The following is a 22,521-nucleotide window of genomic DNA, read 5'->3' on the forward strand; positions in this document are numbered from 1 at the left end:
TTGCAGCCAACACAGGGCGCAAGGCAGAAAACAAACCCAAGGCAGGGCACCAGGCCACCGCAAGGCACACACACACCAAGTACACACTAGGGACAATTTAGGATCGCGAATCCACTTAACCTGCATGTCTTTGGACTGTGGGAGGAAACCCACACAGACACGGGGAGAACATGCCAACTCCACACAGGGAGGACCCGGGAAGTGAACCCGGGTCTCCTAACTGCGAGGCAGCAGCACTACCCACTGCGCCACCATGCCACCCACCTTCATCTAAATGAAGGAAAAACTTGTCTAATGTGACATGCCCTTATGTTCTAAATTAAGAAGGCAGACTGATAAATCAATTGGATTTATTTAAACAATTGCTGACAAGGAAGAGCAATGCTGCACAAACACCCAAAAGCAAAATGTCTGCCTATCATGTTTGCTTTCCCGAATATCACCTCTGTTCTCCACTCTTACCTCCTGATTCCTTCTACTAAAGGCAAAATCTATAAGTAATTGCTGCCTCTGCTTCATTTCTTTCAGGAATTGACTATTCAGGCTGCTTCATGGAGTTATTTTTGTGGTTGGAGGTTAACTGGTGATCTGCTGGGAGTTCACCTTGTCACACTCCATTGAGTTGCTACTACCTAAACAATAACTTTTTGGCTCCCAAATATGGTTCTGTATAAGGGATCTGTACATCTTTGAGGCATTTACACTGTGGGACTTCCTCTATGTGTCAGAAGGTCAGAACTTAATAGAGCATCACAACTGGAAAAACAGCAATCACCACTGACTTGTGGACGGTGTGTTGACATAGTGTGACCTCTCTTTTAATTGGTAATAGTTGGAAAACCATTCACTGGTCTCTGGGTGTCCTCTAGCCCACCAAGAGAAGATTCACATTGCAGGCATGACAACTTTTTCCTAGCAATAGAAGACACTGTGTGTTCAGTAGGGGAGAGGCTGAGAGAAACAAAAAACAGCAGTACATCCACATAGTATCACTTTCTTTTATTAGATTACACACATTCTTTTTGTATTAAAAGTAAAACTGCCTCGTTGGACCTCAAACAGGCACTTAATAAATGTCTGGACCAAAACCCTCCCACACATACCATCATCAGACTGACTTTTTTCTTAACCTCAATGTTTTCAATGTCTTAAAATAACAACTTTTATTACCAGCTCAGTGGGGTCACAAGTGGTACTAAATTGGATCATCTTCATCGGCTTCCTTTGCAAAAGATATGTCAATGATTGTGATGGTGCTGCCTCTTGCTTCAGAAGCCAGCTACAGGAGTTTATTAACAATTTTACCAGTTTACATTCATCTCTCAGGTTCAGTAAATGTATCTGCCACAAGCTTACCATCCCTTGATCTTGCTTGTTTGTGTTAGCTTTCTAAAACTTAAAAACTCTGTTTATTACAAGCTAATCAACCTTCTCCGTGGTTCTTTTCACCCTGTCACATTTCACATTTCACCAAACTCTGCCACCTCTGCTGTGGTGAAGTTGACTTCAGTAATAAATCACTCAGAATTGAGGAGTTTCTTCCTCGACATGGATACCCTTCTCATGTTGTGGACAGTGCCCTCAATCAAGCCAGGAGTGGACCGCTTAACATGCATTCTTAAAGGAACCCTAGCAACGAAACCACCATCCCGTTGGTCCTCCCATGCCATCATAAGACTTTCTCTCTTACAGGTTACTGAAACAAATTTCCCCCTTTGCAGGTGGATCCTTCCATGGGAGCCTTTTTTCCCAAAGCTCTTTCAATTTTTTTCCATCAACCTCCTAATTTACATAAACTTCTTTTTCACAGGCCACATCACAAAACAGATCTTTATTCTCTGTATCACTTCTAAATATGTTATGATTAATACCCCTGCATCTGGCTTATCTGGAAAATGTAATATTAAACAAAGGACCTTACGCCAGTCCAAAAATTTTATTTACTGTATTTCCAGGTATCTACAGTACATAGGTGAAATGGGGAGGTGGCCTCCATATGGTTTAACACTAGAATTCCTGAAGCCTACAAAAAAACTTGTAATCCCGGCCCACCTAAATTGCTTCGCACCTCTCCATCAGCATCTTTTGTTTTGTAAATATGTCGATCGGCACAAGCAGCAAGCAGCCTGCTGTCCCATCCCCTACCTTGATGGAACTCAGCTTGCGGGCAAAAAGGTCTCCCAGCTCAAGCCAAGGCTCCTTATCTGCATGTTGGGTGCCTGGAATTGTATAGGGTAAATAATACAGTATATCATTATTTGGAATACATGCATTTCATGTGTGTTCTGTGTCTACAAAGATCTGGGGAAGTGTAAGATGAAAGGAAATGTGAGAAATGCAAGAAATGCTGAACACATACCTAAAGCAGAAACGTTTTCCATGTTATAATGACGAGAGGTGCGTGAAGACTTTAGTCTAAATATCAAATAAGCACGTGCACTTTTATTCAAGAATATAACCAAACGAAAAAAAAAGCATTCGATTTACATGTGGCTGTCCATGAGTTAAAAACTCAAGATCAAATGTTAATCGACAGGGAGTTTACACGTATTCTTGACATAAGTCCTTGGTTCAAATTAGAATTTATTTTTAACGAAACATCTCAACAAAGGCTTTTTCACAAGATTCACACGCACAATGTTATTATTTTTCTTTTTCTCTTTTACTCCTCCACTCCTTCCTGGCAAGCATTGTCTTTCCTCCACATCCAACTCTGTCTCACCTTAGTGAGGCAGAGTGGACTCCTTTATGCCAGACCCAGAAGTAACCCCTTTTCCACCACAGTACACCCAGGAAGCACCTCCGGGCCAGGTAGAATCTCTCTAAAATGAGGAATACTCCTTCCCACAGCTCCCCCTGTCAGCTCAGAATAAACCCAGCAGGGCTGCCCATTGGAACTAAAACTCCCATGCAGCCCTGCAGGTGTGCACATGTGAGTTCCACCAGAGAGATGCTTCCATCTATACACTGGGCAAGGGGGAGCACATGGCCCTAATAGGCTGCTTCCCTCCATCCCTTCATTATAAAAAGCTTCCACGCACAATAAGTAACCATCCAATCTGTCCAAAATAATAGCCAATCTGTGTCCTCTATGACAATACATAAGCTGTGTCTCACACATTCGATTGGGTGATAACTTCAGGACTCATCTATGGGTAATTCCACCCAATGCCTTAGGTTGACCCAGTCACTCACCACCTCTCCTGTCCTCTTGATCAAAGGTGTGAGGGTGCTTTGACATTATTTCAGGCTCAGGTGACTTGGACCCACCCCTTCCTCTGAGGAAGCCTTAAATAGACCACCACACCATCCAGTCTGTCAACAAGTTTGTATCTGTAAAGACATTACTCTATGGTGATCAGCGCTATTTTTGATTTTATCAACTTATGCCTTTTTTTTCATCCAATTGCATGGGTTTCACCTTCAAGATGCCCCACCTCTTGAACTTGTTTGTTTTTAGCTATTTCACCTGCTTTTTCCTTTCCAATTACACACCTGATGAAAGCTACACAGCCAACGCATTGTGCTTTTTATTCTCTTTCCTTTTCAGTGTGGGAACAACCTTTACCTTTATTTCCTTTGCAGATGCCCACTGACACAGCCCTTCATTAACTCCACTCTTTTTAGTATTAATTATGTTTGAACCACAAATAACTCTTAAATTTGTAACAATTAAGTTACAGAAGTAATATTAATCTTTTCTTATTTTTAATATAATTATTAACAAAAAAGTTTTATTAATTATAATAGAAACAATCTTGAATCAGTTTCCAGGACTACCTAAAAAGACATGAGTTGATTGCAATTAGTGTAGAATGCCAGAATCTAAACTAGAAAAAGAAAATGTGAGCAGCAGTTTTAGTGTCATTACATTGGTTACCTGTATCATTCAGAATTGACTTTAAAATACCATTAATGCTTTATAAAACCTTAGATAATCTTGGTCTATTCTATATTTTGGAATGCGTGTCCCCCTACTCTCCAAGTTGTAACCTTAGATCTTCAAATGGAGGTCTGCTTATAATTCCAAGAGCTAAGGTTACTAAAAGTGGTGAGTTGGCTTTGCTGTAATGCACCTAAAATTTGGAATACTCTAGTACTGGCTAAAACAGGCTACTAGTGTGGAACATTTTGAAAAAACTGTTAAAAACTCATTATTTTAACTTGGCCTTTTCATATCTGCATTACAGTTGTATTCCTAATGGACTATATGGGCCCACAATCTGTACTAAATCTCTACTATTCTCTGCTGTTTTTTCCAGTTCTTGTGTGGTGGTGATCTGCACCACCACCACCTGATCAAGGCACCCTGCAGCCCCCTGAGATGATGGAATGAAGGCGGGTGTCTCAGCTGTCCAACGTCATCAAATCGTATCACGTGAAGCATGAAAACCAAGAAGACTGATTTAAGAACATTTATGTTAGGTACAGTTCCCAATGGGGGCTGGGTGGTCCTTTGGCCTTGGATCGCCTGCAGATTTTGTTTTCTTTTTTCTTTAATATTATTGCCTTATCTTAACTGTGGTTGGTAGGCAGTGGGAGGAAAGCAGAAGTGAAAAAGGAAGGAAAAGGGACTAAGAAATCAGGCTGGGACTGAAGTGTTGTGAGGTGGCAGCTCTACTACAGTAGTATATTAGTAGATATTGTGGTGGATTGCCGGCATTTCACTCCGGCCCTTAACCCCAGGCCGCCAGGAGGAGCTCTCCCGACAGCATGATCATGCCCCCCGAGTTCCAGCAGGGCATCATGGACTATGTAGTGTTTGTACACAGCCCTGCTGGATACCTTGGGGGCCCTTATGTGCCCTATGACCAGGGAGTGCGTCACGGTCACGTGACAGGATGAAACGACATGCTCCCGGGTTGAAGAAACGGACTATTTACCCTGACCCGGAAGGAATAAGGACTTGTGGACTGTTGGGCAGGAACACCTCCGGGTCAGGGAATATAAAAGGACTGTGGCAGCTCCCAGACAATGAGCTGAGTTGGGAGGCAGGGTGGCTAAGCGTCTGGGAGTGGAGGATTGTGATTTATTGGTTATTGTTTATTGAAGAATAGTGGAATGGTGGTGCTTTGTGCACAATTATTATTATAATAGATAATTATTGGATTTTTATCTGGTGTCTGACGTGTGGTCTGAGGGTACAAGGGTGCGAGAAAGCACTTAATTCTGTCACAATATATAGATATATAGTAGATTTTCTCAACAGATTCATTCAAATCAGTTTAGTTTATGACTCTTTTATGTGCAATCAGTAATGACTCTGGGTCATACAATACAGTAAATGGATGATCTGAACTAATAATTACACAGAAATGTCAAATGGAGATCCTTCACGTGCTGCATGAGCAAAGTCTTTTTTTAATATTACTATGTTGAAAAAATATAATAAATCTTAATGAAGCCACTAAAAAGTTTTAGATAAATGACATATACCAAAAAAATACCCCATGGACAAGGTTCACTTTTGAAATGCATGTTTGTTTTTTGAGTAGTCAGCACAGAAGCAAACACTGCAATGAAACCTTCAAATGACCTTTGAAACTGTTTTGTGTTGGTTAGGAATCTGCACTTATCAGCAGTTTTCACAGTTCAGACACCCTCTGGGTTATACAAGAAACTGAACAAATGTTTTCAGTTTTTACAGAGAAGAAATTTGGTATGAAACAGCTACAGATAATGTGTCACCATAATAAAGGATAAATGGGACCTTTTCAGTAATAAAATATAAAGATAAATGCACATATTTACCAGATGTCTATACTCACAAAATTAACATCAATGTGCATATAACAAATTTTAATAAAGCAAATGGACCGAAGTTTAAACAACAGTTAATTTTTAACTGGCAGCAGGCACAGTAAAGCTCAGAAAGAGACACAATGTTGGACAAGAAAGCTCTGTCACAGCTAAGCAGTCAGATTAGCCGCTACCTGTTTGAAGGCCTCTGATAACCTGAGCTGTGGAAGTTTACAGTGAGGTAATTCTACTTATAAGTACAAACAGTTTTATAAGAAGGACTTAATGGACTGATTGATTGCATTTATAGTTCTTGTGATGAAACTGTTTCTGAACCACGAGGTCAGTACAAGAAAGTCTCTGAAGTGTTTGCTGTATGAGAGCAAATCCATAGACAGCATGGCTGAGGCAGCGTGTGCTTGATGTTGTATACCAATAATTCCCTTTCCAATCGGCTGCTGTAGGGCTGTGATTTCACCCTCAGATACAGTGATATAAATACTCTGAGTGGTGCAGCGAGAGTAATATGGAAAAAGATGATCTGCTGTAGCAACCCCTAACAGGAGCAGCTGAATGAAGGAGAAGGTGCAGTGAGAGTAACAATGCTAAAGAAGCTATGATATCTGGAATAGTTTGGCCATTCCGTGGATTATTATATTGTTACAGGTTAATTACAATCAGATGCCTTAAACTAATAAACAATATGCAGTTAATCTATACTAATAAAAGGCAAAGCCCTCACTCACTCACTCACTCACTCACTCACTCACTCACTCACTCACTCACTCACTCACTCACTCATCACTAATTCTCCAACTTCCCGTGTAGGTAGAAGGCTGAAATTTGGCAGGCTTATTCCTTACAGCTTACTTACAAAAGTTGGGCAGGTTTCATTTCGAAATTCTACGCATAAGGGTCATAACTGGAAGCTATTTTTCCCCATATAATGTAATGGAGTCTTGAGTTGGAGATGGCCGTGGGGGGCGGAGTTTCGTGTGACATCATCACGCCTCCTACGTAAGTACGTAGAGAACAAGGACGAACTCCAAACAGCGATGAGCACAAAACGCCATTTCACAATTGAGAAGGCAGAAAACCATTATGAAGCAAATGATGCATACAAGCATATTCATATGTACAGCTACTGCGGAAACAAAGCACGGCGTGAACCGTAAGTTTATATTAAATTAAGTTCATAGACAGGCTGCCACTAGCGTTTGTAATTTAGTGCCTGCCCATATAAGGCCGTCCATCAGCGGCAATCCAATACAAACACTGCCGGTAAATATTCACGTGTGAAGGACTGTGCTTATGCAGAGGAAGATGAGATGGTCAGGGTGGTGTTTGGCACAAACTCATTGAAACTGCGAGAGAAACTTTTAAGTGCCGGGTCTTAGCTGACATTACACGAGATGGCACCAGTACAGCTGGGAACCTTCGATGCAAGAACACCAAGCGGCTCACGTGAACTGGCGCAATGCGCAGACAAAAGCAACAGTTCCAAAGAGTGCTGAACAAAAACCGAATTACACAATTGAGAAGGCAGCAAAAAAATATGAAGCGTCTCATACATACAATCATATTCATAAGTGCAGCTACTGCGGAAACAAAGCACACGGTGGAAAAAGTGAATGTCCTGCTAAAGGAAGACAGTGTAAAAAAAACAACTTGTGCATGCAGTTTGTCACATCACAGATAAAAAGGAAGACGAGCTGTTTATTGATGCAGTAAGGAACTAATCGATGAATGAAACCTCTTATCTTTACAACGATTGACAAACACGGAATGTAACTTGAACACATCCTACAAATACGAGCCTGATTGAAAGAAATAATGATAATCAAATCCTTGATGACAGCAACATTCAATAACACTCACAAAACAATTACTGTATATTGACTATCATGTTACGTTATTTTTAAAATGTTCCCTTTTCTTTTTCATAACTTCTACTTCTCCACTGCGGTACACGGGTATATATATAAATGTATATATATACCCTGATCTACAGTACATACTCTTGCATAGACAAGCCCAACGCTGTGGCGCAATTGTAGAGTCTTCGCCTCTAACGCCGACATTCGAGGTTCGATTCCCGAGAGGGGGTGTACTGACTATGTACGCGCGCAACCCGATTCATTTTACCTTCGCATCTCCTTGGTTTGGGACGTATGAAAAAATATTAGGTTAACGCAGAATCATGTTACGTTATTTTTAAAATTTTCCCTTTCTTAGCACAAGCACAGCTGAGAAGCTTCGATGCATGTACTCCATAGCGTTAAAAATAACGCATTTAATCACACTTTCAATTCCAAGCAAACGGAACTTTTGTCAATGCATGATTTCCTGGTACATCCATTACACTGATGCACACATCACAGCTACAAAAATGTTAGAGTCGGAATAAAGCGCGTTCCTACGACTGATCATTTCGACTACCCAAGCGAAGCCTTGATAAAAGCATGGTTTTGTGCACACTGAAAAGCAAGCAAAATTAGATGCATTACAGAAAGCGGACTTTGTGGCTCTTACTGGGGATCATTGGACTTCCGTGACCGTTAGTAATTCTAAATACATCTAATTACAAAATGTTCAATGATCACACTGTTTTAGCCTAATGTACAAAATAATTTTGGCTAATGTTACTCAGAGTTTAAAGAGTAAGCTGGTCAAATTACCTTTTATGTTTCTGACTTATTTTTTTTAAGAAGAAAAACTGCACTTTATGTTGAAATTTTGGTTATTATTATTTAAAGACAATACTATTCTGAAAATGTACTTAAAGTACTTAAACTACCACTTTATTTTTAAGTCTGCACAATTTTAACCAGGGATGATATTTTTGTTTCTGTTTTGAATTCAAATGCAGTTTAAAAGCTTTTTTTTCAGAAATTAAAACAGCTTCAGTTTACAATATTCATGTCCATGTCTATTATTTGATTCTGTAAGCCCACTAAAACCGTTTTAAATATAAAAAAAAAACATTTGCAATTTGGGGCAAATTTACATGTGCGATTACATACGATTAATCAAGATTAATTCTTACACAGCCTCTAATTAATTGGATTAATTTTTTAATCGAGTCCCACCTAATATATATATATGTAGATATATATATGTAGATTTGTATATATATGTGTATATACAGTATATATGTAGATATGTATATGTTGTATATACAGTATGTATATATGTGTGTGTGTATATACAGTATGTGTATATATGTATATGTATATATATGTATGTGTGTATATGTATATATATAACTGTATATATATGTGTATAGATATGTATATATATATATTTATATATGTTTATATATGTGTCTGTGTGTGTATATATATATATATATATATATATATATATATATATATATATATATATATATATATGCCAGCAACACTCATGACAATGACAAAACAATTACATTGTTAATCATGTTACGTTATTATTAAAATGTTTCCTTTTCTTTTTACTTCTCCGCTGCCAATCGCAGGTAATTTGCTATATATATATATATATATATAATATAATATAAATAGATAGATATGACAACAACACTCATATCAATGACAAAACAATTACATTAACAATCATCTTACGTTATTTTTAAAATGTTTGCTTTTCTTTTTCATAACTTCTTTAACACACTACTTCTCCACTGCGAAGCGCGGGTATTCTGCTAGTTTCAATGTATATGATAAAAGCCATATCAGGGATGTTGATCTAGAAAAGAAAGGGAAACCACACTGGAACAAAAGCACTGCATTGACGCTGGGTACTAGTAGTTTGCAAAACCGAACTGAGAAATTGCATACACCAGAGTTTGAGCTAGCGTGAAAATGTGCGTGGCTTTACACCAACTTTAGGTTTTATACATCGCGATATAAGCGTGGAAATGGAAGTCTGCAATATTTTTGTGCGTACGCATCGTTTATACATGAGGCCCCTGGTGGTTCCAAATATCTTCTGTTTCACAATTATTGTATTCCCTTGTGCTTCTGGGAGTACTGAAAACACTAGAAATGGTTTTATAACCTTGACTTTATGTATGCCTCACCACAATTTGATACCAGAAGTCTACAAACAGTTCCTTGGACTGCATGGTTTGATTTTTGTCTTTTTGGTAAATTGTATGACATTGTTTTAAAAAGGCACACATATCAATTCAGTTTGCCATTTGTGGAATCCTATCAAGTTTCAGACACATCTCAAACATACTTAAAGCAAACAGGATACACAGCTGGGGGTGCGAATACCTATATGAATAAGAGATTTCTGTTTTTGATTTTTAATACATTTTCAAACCTTTCTGAAACCTTGTCATTATGGATTATTGAATGCAGAATGATGGACAAAGATGTCAAATTTATTAATTTGAAATAAAATCCACAATACAAAATATTCAGAAAATAAAAGGGTCTAAATATGTTATGAATCCACTGTACATATGAGTAATCAAAACCTAAAAAACAAAGTAAAGAAGGCTAACTTATCTCTGTATAACACACAAATACTGTTGTCCACTACCGTCCAAAGATAACGGTTTGTGAAAGTTTGTAATTTCTCGGGAAAAGCTGGTAAACAAACATATACTAAGTTATTGTTTGATTCTAGTCAGAAGTAGAAGTTGACTAGAATGAAGACTACAGGGGTTTTCCAGGACTGAACTTGAAAACTACTGGTCTAGATCATTCAATACTTTTTCATTCTTAGTCAAGCTGAGCTGTTTTAGTAAGATATAAATTATGATAAAACAAATAATCTAAATGAGTAACTTCAATGTTCACATCAAAGTATAATAATTTACTTTTCACAAAAGTTTTTTCCCCGTATCTGAAGGGTTTAATAATGCTGTCATAATAAGTAATTATCACCAACCTCCAAAATGTAATTATATTGATACAACCAGGCAAAATTATTATTTGATCTCTGATTGACCTTCCTAATAAGAACTTAAGATAAAAATTAGACATATGAAGCAATAACAGTCCAACTCCAATATGTGGTGGCATGGTGGCGCAGTGAGTAGTGCTGCTGCCTCGCAGTTAGGAGACCCGGGTTCACTTCCCGGGTCCTCCCTATGTGGAGTTTGCATGTTCTCCCCATGTCTGTGTGGGTTTCCTCCCACAGTCCAAAGACATGCAGGTTAGGTGAATTGGCGATCCTAACTTGTGCTTGGTGTGTATGTATGTGTGGCTGGCACCCTGCCCAGAGTATGTTTCCTGCCTTGTGCCCTGTGTTAGCTTGGATTGGCTCCCGTTAGGATGTAATGGATGGATGGTTATATATATATATAACCAATATACAGTATACACAAAATGCTGTGTTTTACACATATAAGTGCAGATTAAGATGTCAGTTAAGAAAGTAGAACTCAATGATACAACCTTGGAAATGCTTTCTTGGTAAATTTAAGTTAATAATAACAGAGAGTTTTCAAATTGATTTCTAAAATAAATACCACCATATCTCCTTAAAAAGCAGTCCCAATTACTGAATACTGTATTTAGAAGGTTGTAAACAGGTTTTCTATGCTCTAACTGCGAAAATATTCGATTTATAAATAAAGAATCCTACTTCGCTGAAATTCATTTATCGCGGCAGAGTCTGGAACGGATTAACCGCGATAAACGAGGGTTGACTGCATTTTGAAAAACTCACAAAAGCTGTGTCCCATATTGAATGTAATTAATACATATTGATTTACTTGCAGTGTCCTTCATACATTAAAAGGTGGCCATTGGTAGACCTCTATTAAATCTGATTTAGATTAGATTAGATCACATTTGATACTGAATGTTCTTAAACGTTATACACCAATTTATTCTTCTTTCTTAAGAACATGTAATCCTTAAAATTGAATATTATGTTAAAAACAAAGACTTTATGAAAACTGTCCATCTGACTTGTGTGTCCCTCATAACTTTGAAGCAGCCTTAGTTCATGGTGCAAAAATTATATTATGATGTAAAGCTTTTAAGTTTGGGTCACAACATGTTTCTTCACAACTTTGAGAACTATGTTAGGTTTTTTCAATGATGTGTATTTTCAATAAATATTTTTAAATTGCAATTTTGGGCTTAATTTTACTTGTATTCATAAATCTTCCACAAGTCATTAAAATAAAATATGGTAGTTCTACATATGAATAATACTAGTGTTACACTCATTCCTAAAATAAATGAGTACACCTTTGAATAGTCTGCTTGTTTTTGTGATCATTTTTATATTCTGTAAAATTAATAATAAAAATATATATCTTATCTGTTTCACCCTAGTCTGGTCCAGGAAAGCCAGATTTTACACCTTATATATTAGTTATTGCTATTATTATATATTTGGCTTTTGACTAAAGGCAATATTCAAGTTAATGATACAGTAAAAGTATTTACATGCTTTATCCAAAACTGGAGCACAAGATAGTTAACTGCTCCTCCATTCCTAGGCTTTTATGTCTAAAGCATTAGCCATGTCACCACGCTGCATATACAAGAAAGACACTCACTCAAAAAAAGAACAGCAGTTTATTTCAGAGTTTTTTTTTGTAAATGTTAAGACTAGAGTTAATTATGTACATAATACAGTATGTGTTAACTATTACCAATACAATAAATATGAATCATTAAAATAAAAAGATTTATTTTGAAAAGGTAGCATACCTGTTGCAGTTTAAGCTTGGAGTACTCATTTTCTGTCTTTCCAACAATGATGCAATGTATACCCTCTATCAAAATCAAACAAAAAATAGGAAGTTATTAAAAACATACACACTCCGTTAATTTAATATACACAAAATATCTTTTAGTATTAGTGGAGTGTAAATTAAAGAACTCTTAGCTTATGTAGAGTGATTAAAATAAATAGAACTAATTAGTTTGTGAGAAAACATACTCAGAATCCTATGTTTGCTGTTTTCAACAATGTGTTCACATGTTAGCAATTTGAATGTTCTTTAATCATCATCCTGTATTTTTAGCCAATTTACATTGTACTGACATCTAGAAGACATCCATCATCCTTTTTATTTTCAACAGCAGGGTCAGGGAGCAAAGAAATGCAAGTCAGTAAGTAACACTGGAGAAGAAGGCAGATCAAAGCAGAACTTCCTGACACACACGCACACTTACAACCAGTTAATTCAGCTAATCTGTTGCATTGATTTAGAATGAAACTGAAATACCCAGCGTACACTCAAGTGCATGACAGAAAGTGAGGAAGTGGAAAGGCGGGTATTCTCAGATGAGCATAGTGCACCCACCTAATAGGTCAGATATACAAAGAAGACATAAGGTGGTGAATGTGCATGGGATAATAACACATACATTAGCATCTTACTGTAATAAGAGTTTAAAACAACAATGGCAGGAAGCTTATTTAAGCACAAATTGTATCTCAAGACCCACTCAACCACATGCTGGACCAATTTCGAATTTTCATTTCATCTAACATATGCACCTTTTTATTTAGTGGAAAACCAGAGAACAGAAATAAATGCACATCTTCCTCTTATACGCTTCATCACTCTCAGTCAATGCAGATGTGAAAATACTGTACCTTGGTAGAGCTTCATAAAATGGTAGCACTTAGTGTTGTCTGATTAAGCTGTCCTGAATTCTTTGCAAATACCGTTCAGACACAAGTTACATATGTGCAGGTGGATTAGTATAAATCGTAAAAATTGATTTCTGCTGATACACACATCTGTGTGCAATGATATGGAATTCCTGAACATTTTTGTCCAAACAGAAGGGCTTTACTTCAGACTACCACATTACTTTAGGCAAACTGACCATTTCTTACTCATTAAAATACTATCAATATTGCTAATTTGTTTTAAAACAGCATACAAATTCAAATCAAATGAAACTGATAGAAAACATGGCTTATGAACTAATACAGCTCTCAGTTCATGCATTAGCTACAGTATAACAAACTCACATTGACATTCTCTGTTTGTCTCCCCTTTTTCCAAGAATTCACCCAGTCTCATACTGTATCCTAACAATATGTGACCAAAGGAGATGTGAGTGTCCCAAATGTGTAGCAGACTGCTTCGCCACCCAAATCATCATAATGTAAAAAGGGAAAAAAAAATGACAGTATTTGTATGTACAGACAAGGGTTTGAAGTAAAGAGTCAAGATACATAGGGCTTCAAGGAGCATCTGTTTAAGGCAAGGACTGTCTAAGTCTGCATATTCACTTCTGCTGGGCAATGAGCCAGTTATCAAGAGTTAATCACTGTCAATTACGAATCAGAGAAGACCCCAGCCACTCTAAGTGTGCAGATGTAAGTTATCCAGTAACAAAGTTACAACCATAATATCAGCACAGGGCTAGAGACAAAATTCTTAGAAGCTGAGAAAATATGTTTCAAATATTACAAGCAAAGCAAAAAGGTGCAGCTGTCCATCTCTTCGTTATTTTTCAAACCTGCTTATTCCAGTTCAGAGATAATGAAATGTTGGGACAGATATTCACTTGCCCATTATCCCTTTAATTTGTTCACCACTGTTTCACCTTCAGCAGTAACTGTTTTTGTTCCTCCTTTGTTTCTTTATCATTATTGACAATTCAAAAATGGTCCTTACCACAGCAGCACTGTAGCTGCATGCTGACTTAACCAGCTATGTTTGTGGACAGTGGGACCAAATGTTTACTAATACTAAGCATGCTCATTATGGTCTTTATCTTTTAATATTTTGGAGTATTTACAGGAAGAGCAAGTTTTATTTAAGGGCGTAACAATTGCATGGTGTTCAATCCAAAATGTGGGTCTTTCAAACATACTAACAAATTCAACTTTTGGGTTCCAGTTATGTCCTCTCAGAGAGCCACCCTCTGAGAAAAGTGCATTTTAATATTTTCTTACTTTATATTTAGTATAGAACAAAAAATCATATTGAGGTTGAAACAATTCTTCATGTTTGAGATGGATTTACTGTCGATCTGCATGTTTCCATTAGGTCAGATTTTCTCAAGGCATAACGTGAGCTACCATAGCTATGCTGATGACACACAACTGTACATATCAATAGCGCTTGTCGACCCCTTATCAATAGCACCTGATGACCCCGACACTCTTGATTCACTGACATAATGTATTACTTGTGTTTCTAAATGGATGAGCAGCAATTTTCTCAAACTAAATTAGGAGGAAACAGAAATTTTAGTGATAGGCAAAAATGGATATAATGAGGATATTAGATATAAACTTGATGCATTAGGATTAAAAGTCAAAACGGAGGTAAGGAATTTAGGAGTAACTATTGACTCTGACCTAAATTTTAAATCACATATTAATCAGATCACTAGGATAACATTGTTCCACTTAAGAAATATATCAAAAGTTAGATCTTTTATAACTTTGCAAGATGCTGAGAAATTAGTTCACGCATTTGTTTTCAGTCGACTAGATTACTGTAACGCACTCCTCTCAGGACTACCCAAAAAAGACATAAATCGTTTGCAACTAGTGCAGAATGCAGCTGCTAGAATCTTAACTAGGAAAAGAAAATCCGAGCACATTTATCCAGTTTTGATGCCACTATACTGGTTACCTGTGTCTTTCAGAATTGACTTTAAAATTCTGCTTATGGTTTATAAAGCCTTATATAATCTTGCTCCATCATATATTTCAGAATGTCTTACACCTTCCACTCCAAATCGTAATCTTAGATCTTTAAATGAGTGCCTACTTAGAATTCCAAGAGCCAAACGTAAAAGAAGTGGTGAGGGGGCCTTCTGGGTTTTTTTTTTTTTGTCCTCCCTTGCCATCATTTGTATGAAAATGTGCTATATAAATAAATGCTGTTGTTGTTGTCAGCAAGATGCCTGTTTGTGTGTCTGTGTCCCTTAATCTGAATGTCTCATTACTAACACATGTTGCTATTCTCGGAAACAGTATAAACTTCTTGATTTGCAAGAAAATAAGTTTAACTCAGCTTCCTGAATTATCATTTTTGCAAAATGTTTAATTTTCAAAATGTCATATAAAATGTGCACATATATTCTTTTCAAAATGTTTTTCAATGTTTCCAGCTATTTATAATGATCTATCATTTTACATTTATCATGGACAAAAGTTTTCCAGCTCTTGCACTTACATTTTTCAGAAAAAAATATTTCAAATGTGAGAACAAAATTTCCATTTTATTTATACAAAGTATAATGTTTTTTGTTTAAATTCACCACCACTTTTGAGTAACAGAAGAAATCATCAAGTCAGAGGTGAGGTGGTTTAACATACCCATTCATTATCTGTTACCTTCAGTTGGTGTATATTATTTATTTCTGCCACATGTGCACTTTGTTTCTAAATATTAGTTTTGGATTATGTAAATAATACATGTTAGAGTAATTAGTGATAGTAATTGACCCAATGTGAGTGATGATATGTGGATGAATGGGTCCTAAGATGCCAACTAGTCCCAGGTCAGTTTCTGCCTTGTGCCCAATTCTGGCGTGAGAAGCTCAGACCCCGCCACACCCACAACACTGAGCAAGATTAAGCAGGTTTGAGAAAGTGAACAAATAATAAGCCGCATTATGGAATTAATTTTTAAAAAACATTTTTAAGGCACTGATTTTTGTATTATTTTAAAAGTGTGTTAAAATATAACAGCCTCACATCCTGCAAGGACCCACATTAATTCTCTGAAGATGTCATTTTTTGCCAGGTGACAAGACAAGCCCCGTGATCTTAAAATGGATTTTGGATGAATAAAGGTTCGTAAAATGGGCATTGTTAATTTGATTTTGTTTTCTCTTTCATCTGCTTTGTTGGATTATTCTAAGTAGTGGAGGCTGCTGCTGTTGCTGCACAGGTGTATTTTAAAGATGGAAATTCAGACATTGTTTAGAGAATATACAGCTTGACACAGGTAAAGTGGAGAGACAGATGATGGTAAAGGCTCTGCAGTTAGTTTGTTGTGGACCTCTGCTCTTCCCTCTGAAAGCAAATGCTAAAATTCTTGCTGAAGTCAATATATCAGTTCTGCCTTAGACTCCTGACCATCTATGCCTTAGAGACAGTTTAATAAATGTACACATTCCAATTGGAAGTACAAACACAAACTACAAATATATGGCAAGAATGAAATCCATGGATATGGTCCGCTAGGAGAACACTGAGTGAGGCAGTGAGAATGACAGAAAAAATAGCAAGGTGGAAACAGTTTGGGCAACCGTGGCCCCTCTTCAGTGGGACTGTGCTATAAGAAATGAGCACACACGCTGTTATGCCACAATCTTTTACAGCAGGGACTTGAGGACATCACACTCTACGTCACTCATGTGACTACCAATGGGTGTCACTGCTGCCAACAATATGACAGCATGTCTGTAAAGCAATGCTTAATTGGTAGCACCCATAGAGCAAGACTAAACAAAAGGATACACAATGACCATAACAAAAAGAATAATACAAATATAAATAATCATGCAAAACAATAAAATTATACACAAGACCTAACTAGTTTCTGTCTGATCCCCTTCTAAAGGTGCCGACTACAAATGTGACTATCAAGCTTACAAGGAAATCATCTAAGAAATTGATAAGTCAAGGCACACAAGATGGATCTTCATGGCTAGAGATGAGCAACACAAGTTAAGATTTGATTTGCATACAGTTTTGTGAAACAATCATTAGGACTAATTTCTCAGGTGATTTTACAATTACTTAATGCAAAACTCACTAAAGACTTTTTTAGGGTTTTAGAACTTTTTTAGGTGGTGGCAAACAAAGGATATTTCTATTTGGCTGTTACAGACTGAAATCAAATGTATGTTTTTTATTCTAAAATAGTAAGAATAAGAGCAGCTCACTTCTCAAAACAGACTGGTTTGGGATCGAACCCATGAAGTTTTGATTACCAGTCAATAGTTGAAACCGTTGCGCCACTGAAGCGATCGTAGCAGATGCGCGTCAATGTCGTACCCTAACGCGGTTTCTTTTTCTGCAGTTATATTCCTGAATAGAAGCGCACTTGTTCTGTTATATTTGTACCTTTTGTGAAAGTGTTTCTTTGATATTTGGAATTCAGGCTTCACACATTATACACTTCATGTCTACATTTTGTCAATTATTATTAAAACATGAAAAACATTTCTATTTTAATGATGTGCTTACATAGATCGTTGTAGACACGGAATACACAAGAAAAACAAGTGCTCCAAATAACGATATAGTATTTATAAAAGGTATAATTTTGCTTGACTTCTCACTCTATACAACTCTAAGCAACTGACACGCAGGTAAACAGACTTGAGCTGAGGAAACTGTGCGGGGTGAGGGGATGTGGTAGCAGGCTGCTTGCTGTTTGCTGCTTATCTACACATTTACAGGACAAAAGATGCTGATGGAGAGCGATTTAAGGTGGGACGGATCTACAAGTTTTTTCGTAGGCTCTGGTAATTCTACTGTTAAGGCATCATTGGTGGTCAGCTTTCTTTAGAACAGGCCACATGCTTGTCTCATTATGGTTGCCGAGCTGTGCTCTTCATTGTGTTGTCCTTTTCAATTCATGGTGTGTGAGATGGTCTTTCATCAGTTTGGTAAGAGAGAGAGCTGGGTAAAGCAAGCAAATTTATAGGTTTTCTGTCCAACCCCTAGAGCCAATAGGGCGTTGTGGTACTTCTGCTGGCTTCTGACACAAGCCAGTTACAAACAGCCATACTTCAAACCAATGAGGGAACAGAAAACATCTTCACACCTGCCTCCCCCCAAAACCATTTGTTGAGCTAAAGTTTGCCAGTTAGGCAGCCTGACTTTCCTATGGGGGTTGAGAGACTACAGAGAGACATTTACCCAACTGTTGTAAAATTCAAAGAGACTCCGTCCTAAAGGGGGGAAGGGGTTCTTAAACCATCAAACCATTGCTGTTATTATCAATAATGTAACATTAATATTACATTGCTTTGTTTGCTAAGTTACAAATAAAGACATAAAAAATATTTATCAAGTTGTATGCAAAATTTCACATCAAAACAGTGACATCATCAGGGTTTTTCATTTTGTAGATAAAAGCACATTTAACACTAGTTTGACTTGCGAATCTCCTATTTCTTGTTTACTTATAATCCCTTCAGGCCAGATAATATCTACTTCATAAAGCAAGTGGGTGTCATTTTCATCACTATGTTACCAACATTTTCTACTATGTCCTACCGAGAATTGGTTACTATTTACTGATTCTTTTGAGTTGTAAGATGAATACAACCTGCAAACGAGTCACACAAAACTGAATCAAGTCCTTAACTGTCAGATAGTTGGCAAACTAAACAGCAAATCCCAAAACTGCACAATTATCAGTCAAGAGGATTGTTTGGCACAGTGAAATTAAATACATTTCAGTTGAATTGCAAAGTTGAATTATTACTATTATCTTAATTATGCATTTTTCACTAGGCTGTAATTTTTTTGTTCCCTGTGTTTAATAAATAATAAAATATTTGCCATGGTAGGTAAGGTATATAAATTATTTGAATATATAATTGCATGTGTCACACTGAATCCTATTGAAAGATAACAAAAAATGAATCGAAATGCTCTTCATTGCTAACTAAATGTCGTAATCCAATTGTGCTTGCATCACAGGGTTTAACTAAGAGTACAGAAGACCAAAACAAGCAAGTTAACAAGCACAACACTAGCAGACAGGTGTTGACTTTCCCGTGAGATGAACTGGAAGATTGTTCAACTGGAAAGCAACACAGCTTTTATAAAAGTCACATTACAATAGAACATGCTGGATATGTATAGGCTATGTGTCATTTTTATATTTTTCAAACAGAATTATTAAGGATGCTTGCACCCCAGGGCATAAATGCTAATGGGTTCTGCTGTCGTCAACAATATGACATTGCCCAGGTGAAACAATGCTTAAGAAGGAAGGGCGCACAAAGCATCTATAATCACAATGGTATCCAAAAATCACAAAAGTAATGACAAAATAACACAAATAAACATAATCAAACAAAAAAAAAAAAATCGATACAACTCAACAATTAAGTTTCAAAAGCACACTTAACTAATTACCGATTAACACAAATTTTGTTTGCATGATAAATATAATAATATTCAGAATCTGAAAACATGAACATAAAGTAAACATAAGCAATATCTTTACATGTAATCCTGGGCAGTTGTTTCTACTAGTACACTTGTCCATTTGTGGAACTGTGTACTTTGTAGTCAAATACAGTATATTTCTGAAGTTCGAAAAAGCATTAGGCAGGAAGTGGCATTAGATGGGATCACTGTGATTCACTTTTGTAGACTTAATTGACGTAACAGCAGGTTTTTGGATTGTTGAAGGAAGCAGCAGTCCGTGCAGGTGAATTTTATAAACATGGAGAAAGCGTGTCAACACCACACAGCGAGAGTCCCAGCTACATGTGGTAACCATACATTCTTCATCACTGTGATGTTTTGTTCTCTCCTAATATTTAATATTAAATTAATGTAAAGCAACCTTGTTACCAAAATATTTTTACTTTCTATATATCCATATATTGTTATTCCCGAGGCACATTTGCACAAAATATAAGAAAGCTTTATCAAATTGTCTATTATTTTTATTATTTTAATGTATAAAACTGACTGGCTCACTCACTCACCAACAAAAATACTGTTTCTAGTTTAGCTACAAAGCTTAAATTTGATACGATGATACATCAAGAGCAGTAGGTATCCAGTAAGAAAGATCATTTCGATATATCAACATTTAGGGGAAAAAGAACACAATAGAAAAACTAAATACATAAAAATCTCAAAAATGTTTTAATGGATTTTTTTGATATTTGTCATTAATAATGCTCTAGTGAGTGGGACATTCTAATGAGCATTCTCACACAGAAATGGGTCGTGCCAGTTTATGCAAATGAAGGACATCTGCAAAACACAAAATGAAAGAAGCAAAGTTTAGAGAAGCTCAAAGAAGACATGTTTGGCAAGTGCTTGCCATGTGGTGTGGCTGTAAGCGCAATCAATTTCACACAAGTGATTCAGTAAAAAAGGTACTGCATTTAACAAATATTACCCTCCACCCCCTTCATCTTGTCTGCAACCTAGTACAAATACAGAAATGGGAACTACAATTCCCATTAGCCCAGCGTTTTATCAACCTTTAAGTATTTGTGACCCCAGTTTTCATAACAGTTTTAATTGTGCCCCCTAACGTTTTTTTTTTAAACCCTATATTTTTTGCTACCGATACACTGCTATAGGTTTTATTATACCTACTTAACTTTAATCGATATTTATGTAACTCTATATTTATTTTTCTAGTATCAGAATGTAGTTTAAGTTAATTTGTTTTGATTTCAATAGATGTATTTTTCATAGTTTCGATTCTTGTTTTCTTTTTTTCACATCTTCGCACCCCTTTTTTGTTACTTCGGGGGCGCGCCTCACAGGTTGAGAACTGCCGCATTAGCCAGTGTGCTACCGCAGACAATTTCATCAGTACTCACAAAGTTTTAATAAAAGCATCAATGAATGCTCCATGCCATCAAAGGAAGAAGCAGTTGTGATGTTTTTTCCTCAACCACTTTTAGATAACAATTTTTGTGTCTCGCTAAATGATAGCGTTTCTCAAAATTTGTGGCCTTTAAAACCCAATTTTACTTTTTAAGTCTGTTGACGACCAACAGACTGCATTGGAAAAGCAGCAGAGATAGGAAAAAAAAAAAAACACAATGACTGAACAGAATGAAGCACAATGTGATATGTAGAGAATGGGACGGTGCCTTTGAGTGAGTACAAGTAATTAGAAATGTTTCTCTTTTTTACATTTATTCAAATTCACTGAGGCAATACTAATTTAAGGCTGTGTTGCTAATAGAGAGTTGAGATTTTTAGTAGTTTCTAACTTTGAATGAATCAAATTAAATCACCTTTGTTAAATGACCAAATACTGCTTTAACTCAGAGTTCTGCTGCAACCTTTTTCACACCAACACCACAGAAGTATGCAGCATGTTCAACAGTAAGCAGCTCAACTCAATTAATAGCATTAGCCCCTGGAAATAATAATAATAATAATAATAATGTACTTATAAAAGTACTTAGTTACATAATATTTTTGCTGTATCTCATTAACCAATGAGACAATAACAAAGGCCTACTGACTGGGCTGTTCAGGTAACTATTAATTATGAACTAAAACACCATTGTAAAGTATTAAGGTTTAAATCAAAGTCTGATTGTCATAAACTGCCACTACTTTATCTGTCATAACAAATGCTTAAATATCTGAAGTCACATATTTATTTCAATAGTCACATCCTTATAGTTTCATACAAACAACTCGATTAGTAAATGTATCCAAATACTTAAAATTTTACATTGCTAAGATAGCGTTAAAAATGATGAGGATACTAATACAATAAAAAAAAATCTTACTGATGCTGACTGCCAGCAGATTATGTAGCAGAGACCAGCTTCAACAGATAATATAGCATACAGTCACATAATAATAAATCATTATTAAAAGTAAACTAATTTGTTTTAATAGACTGATATGTAGTGACTGTTTAATTTTCCAACTTATTTATCTTTTGGCATTGGGAACAAAGTAGTAACCCCTTTTGGATGGAAGTTCAATTTAAATTTACAGGTATTTCTATTTTATGTAATTAATAATATATGCACTATATATTTCTGTATATATTTTGTTTATGAATATATTTCTGTGTATATATATATATATATACATATATATACAGTATATCTAAAAATACACCACATATAAGCATTCATGTAAAGTATTATATTAATA

At 36.3% G+C, this 22,521-nt stretch overlaps 1 protein-coding gene across 1 annotated transcript in view; it reads right to left on the reverse strand.

Moving 5' to 3' along the window:
- Positions 1-22,521, reverse strand: part of hao2 (hydroxyacid oxidase 2 (long chain)) — a 54,637-nt gene that overhangs the window by 31,465 nt on the left and 651 nt on the right. Inside the window, exon 2 of the mRNA XM_039743719.1 lies at positions 12,402-12,466. Within this exon, the coding sequence (XP_039599653.1) occupies positions 12,402-12,430 (29 nt within the window). The 5' untranslated portion in view covers positions 12,431-12,466. The remainder of the gene's footprint in view (positions 1-12,401; positions 12,467-22,521) is intronic.

Source organism: Polypterus senegalus, chromosome 2 (assembly GCF_016835505.1).
Source record: "Polypterus senegalus isolate Bchr_013 chromosome 2, ASM1683550v1, whole genome shotgun sequence".
Taxonomy (NCBI): Eukaryota; Metazoa; Chordata; class Cladistia; order Polypteriformes; family Polypteridae; genus Polypterus; species Polypterus senegalus.